At 40.6% G+C, this 3,175-nt stretch overlaps 1 protein-coding gene across 1 annotated transcript in view; it reads right to left on the minus strand.

The window, feature by feature from the left end:
- LOC123969496 (complement C3-like) overlaps positions 1-3,175 on the minus strand; it is a 24,898-nt gene that overhangs the window by 10,059 nt on the left and 11,664 nt on the right. Inside the window, exons 20-22 of the mRNA XM_046046955.1 lie at positions 1,325-1,413; positions 1,088-1,227; positions 533-745 (exon numbers count right to left, since the gene is read on the minus strand). Of these exons, the coding sequence (XP_045902911.1) occupies positions 533-745; positions 1,088-1,227; positions 1,325-1,413 (442 nt within the window). The remainder of the gene's footprint in view (positions 1-532; positions 746-1,087; positions 1,228-1,324; positions 1,414-3,175) is intronic.

Below are 3,175 nucleotides of genomic sequence, written 5' to 3' on the forward strand. Positions count from 1 at the left end.
GTCCAATCAGTATAATCAAACACAGCTGGACTCAAATGAAGGTGTAGAACCATCTCAAGGATGATCAGAAGAAATAGACAGCACCTGAGTTAAATATGAGTGTCACGGCAAAGGGTCTGAATACTTATGACCATGTGATATTTCAGTTTTTCTTTTTTAATAAATTTGCAAAAATTTCTACATTTCTGTTTTTTTCTGTCAAGATGGGGTGCTGAGTGTACATTACTGAGAAATAAAATGAACTTTTTTGATTTTTGGAAAATGGCTGCAATGAAACAAAGTGAAAAATTTAAAGGGGTCTGAATACTTTCCGTACCCACTGTACAACATCACAGCTGAACATCAGTCCAAACTGGTTGCAACTGGTTGAGGTAGCCACTCTAATCATAAAATTACAGGCCTGAGATGAAATGCAAAGTTTAAACAGAAACCTTTTTATTGCAACATTTTACTACAGTAAGTTAAAAAGTTAATGTTCTGTTATCCTATAAAAAAAGCTGTAAGCCCACTACATGGAGTGTGTTTCTCTTACCACCACCCGCAGCATCTTCATGATTCCATCACTGAGCGATGAGTCTTTAACAGCTGCTTTGACCTCAATGCGGGATTCTCCTTCCTTCATGGGTATAATGATAAAGGGTACAGATCGTGTAGTTTGGGGCCCGATATTAACCTCCTGACGATATCTTCCATGTTTAGAGGCTGCACTGCACACGTTTTCCTCTTCAATCAGATCCACACGCACCTTGAAAACAAGACAAAAACCGAGAAATGGACTGAGGTATGTGTAGTTGTTGCAAGGCAAAGACCCCCATAGAGTGGAAAATAAGGATCATAAACCATTCATCAGTACACAGAAATTGAATGCCTTACATTGTAAATAGTATATTTACAATGTAATATTATTATATTAAATATTGCAGTAAGGTTGTCCCAGTTCTGGGGCCGATCATCATGTGAGAGGGTTGTTACACTTACCAAAGACTGGAGGAAGGATTTAATTTATTCTCTTTTTTACCAACCTTACTGACATACCTTGTATGTCAGTCCATATTTACAACAACAGAGCAGAGTAAGACAGACTTACCTTGGCAGCATCAGGGCTGTAGTTGTGGAGGATAGCCTTAACTTCTAGCTGCTCTCCACGGACAGCAGAGTACGGCAGCCTGAGATCAATGAAGAATTCCTTCCGGACAATTACTTCTAATGGTTCGCCAACACAGATTCCTTAAAGATGACAGGGATAGGAAAAAACAAGTGATGAAACAGAGAGAGTGTGAGGGGTTTAAGGTACAATTTAAGACTTTTGTCACTGAAGCCTCACCATTAGTTCTTGACAGACTGATGCCAGTGAACTGCCAGGTTGTGATCGAGTCTTGTAAAGGAACATTTTTCAAAAATGTTGTGGTGTCACTGAAAGAAAGAAGAGTATTAACACTTTCAGTGGTATAGGGTAGCTTTAAATCCTAGTGGTGTCATTTATTAAGTTTGCAGCATATTTGTTGTAAGTATGGGTTTCAGTTGACTCACCAGTTAGGGTTTTGTCGAGTGCAAGGAGGCAGTATGATATCTGTCCACAGCCAACTTTCAGGGAACTTAGTACGAGAAACAATTTCATTGCTGTCCATGTAACTGTTGTCCTCCTCCTCACCTAAAGTGTCATTAAAACGGTAAAAAATATTATTCAGTTTTCATTCATTTGGAGGCAGTGATTGTTTTCTAATAACCATTATGACCATGAATAGAGACCACCCAAGGCTTCCCTCCATCCCTTGTCCCCATCTCTTACTGCGAGCCAGCAGGAGGCTATCCTCCTTCTTCTCAGCTCGCTGGCTTTCAATCTCCTTGCAGCAGTGCAGGAAGGCCTCCACACAGGCGGCACCGTCCACGATGTACTCGCTGCGCCTCTCACAAGTGTATGAAACTGGGGTGTCCCTCATGGCATCCAAACAACAGTCACGTTGCAGTTGGTCGTTATATTTACTCACTGGGGGGAAAAAAAGAGGGTTATGGAAGAGAAACAGAGGTGAGAACGTATGTTCCAGAAGAACAGTGACCAGGAAAGTTGTAAATAAAATATTTTCAAATAAGGAAAACCAAACTCATTAAAGCTGCAAGCAGCTATAACAGGCCCTAGTACCTTCCCACATCTTGGGGTACACGGCAAGGTTATTATCGTTAACGAAGACGAACGAAATCACGAAAACTAGATGTGAAAAAACATTGTCATTAACCGAAATAAAAAAAAAAAAACACAAGGCTTAACTAACTAAAACTGTATTGTCGGTTTGCAAAACTAACTAAAATGAAAGAGTAAATGTTCTTAGTTTTTGTTTATTTATTTTATAGGCCCTAAATAAGTCTACATTTCGAGGGGATATGAAGCTGGGTAAACTGACGTTGCGGGGCAGTTGGTCTGGACCGGACCAGCCCGAGAGATAGGCACCTGTTGGTGAGCCGCGGGTGTCCTGCCATGAATGCGTTATCCGTCAAGTCAGGGCGGTGTCTGGCCGCAGAGTAGCAGGTGGCGACCGCTATTATGAGAAGAGGCCCATGTAACATTAGGGAGACCCAGGTAGGGATCAGCTGCGTAGTTGGTGGGATTTGAACATGTTTTGTATTATCTTTTATTCATACATGTGGAGAAAATAATATAAGTTCAACAACTGTATAGAGTTGTGTTTAGTTTAGTTTGGATTGCAGGTAGTGAGTCACTATCTTAGTGGTTTTCTTTTCCTTCTTTTGTTTAGTTCTGTTCTGATGGTCTGGCTTAGAGCTCATCTTGCATGTGAGATGAACTTGCCCCTAGTACATTGACTGAGCTCCCATAGCACTGGGTTAATGTGTCTGCTGGTCATTATATTGACTACATGTCAGCTAGTGTGTGTTTTATTGATATCTTAGCCAACCTGTCTCTTTGTGCTTCACATTGTTTTAATACCTATTCTTTAATAAAGAAAGGTTTAGATTTTAAACTGCTTTCCAGTCAGACTTGCCTTCAGGGTGCAAGGGACCTGTTGTTTGTGACTCCAAGGGAAAGCCTCCGCTTTCTTCCAGTTTCTTAGCTGTCAATCAATTGTATTTCACCTCCATTTATTGTATTTCACCTATTTAACCAAGAATGATAGAGCTAGAGAATGATGTAATGAATTCTTGGGACCACTGGGTAGTAGGA

The sequence above is a fragment of the Micropterus dolomieu genome, linkage group LG04, assembly GCF_021292245.1.
Source record: "Micropterus dolomieu isolate WLL.071019.BEF.003 ecotype Adirondacks linkage group LG04, ASM2129224v1, whole genome shotgun sequence".
Taxonomy (NCBI): domain Eukaryota; kingdom Metazoa; phylum Chordata; class Actinopteri; order Centrarchiformes; family Centrarchidae; genus Micropterus; species Micropterus dolomieu.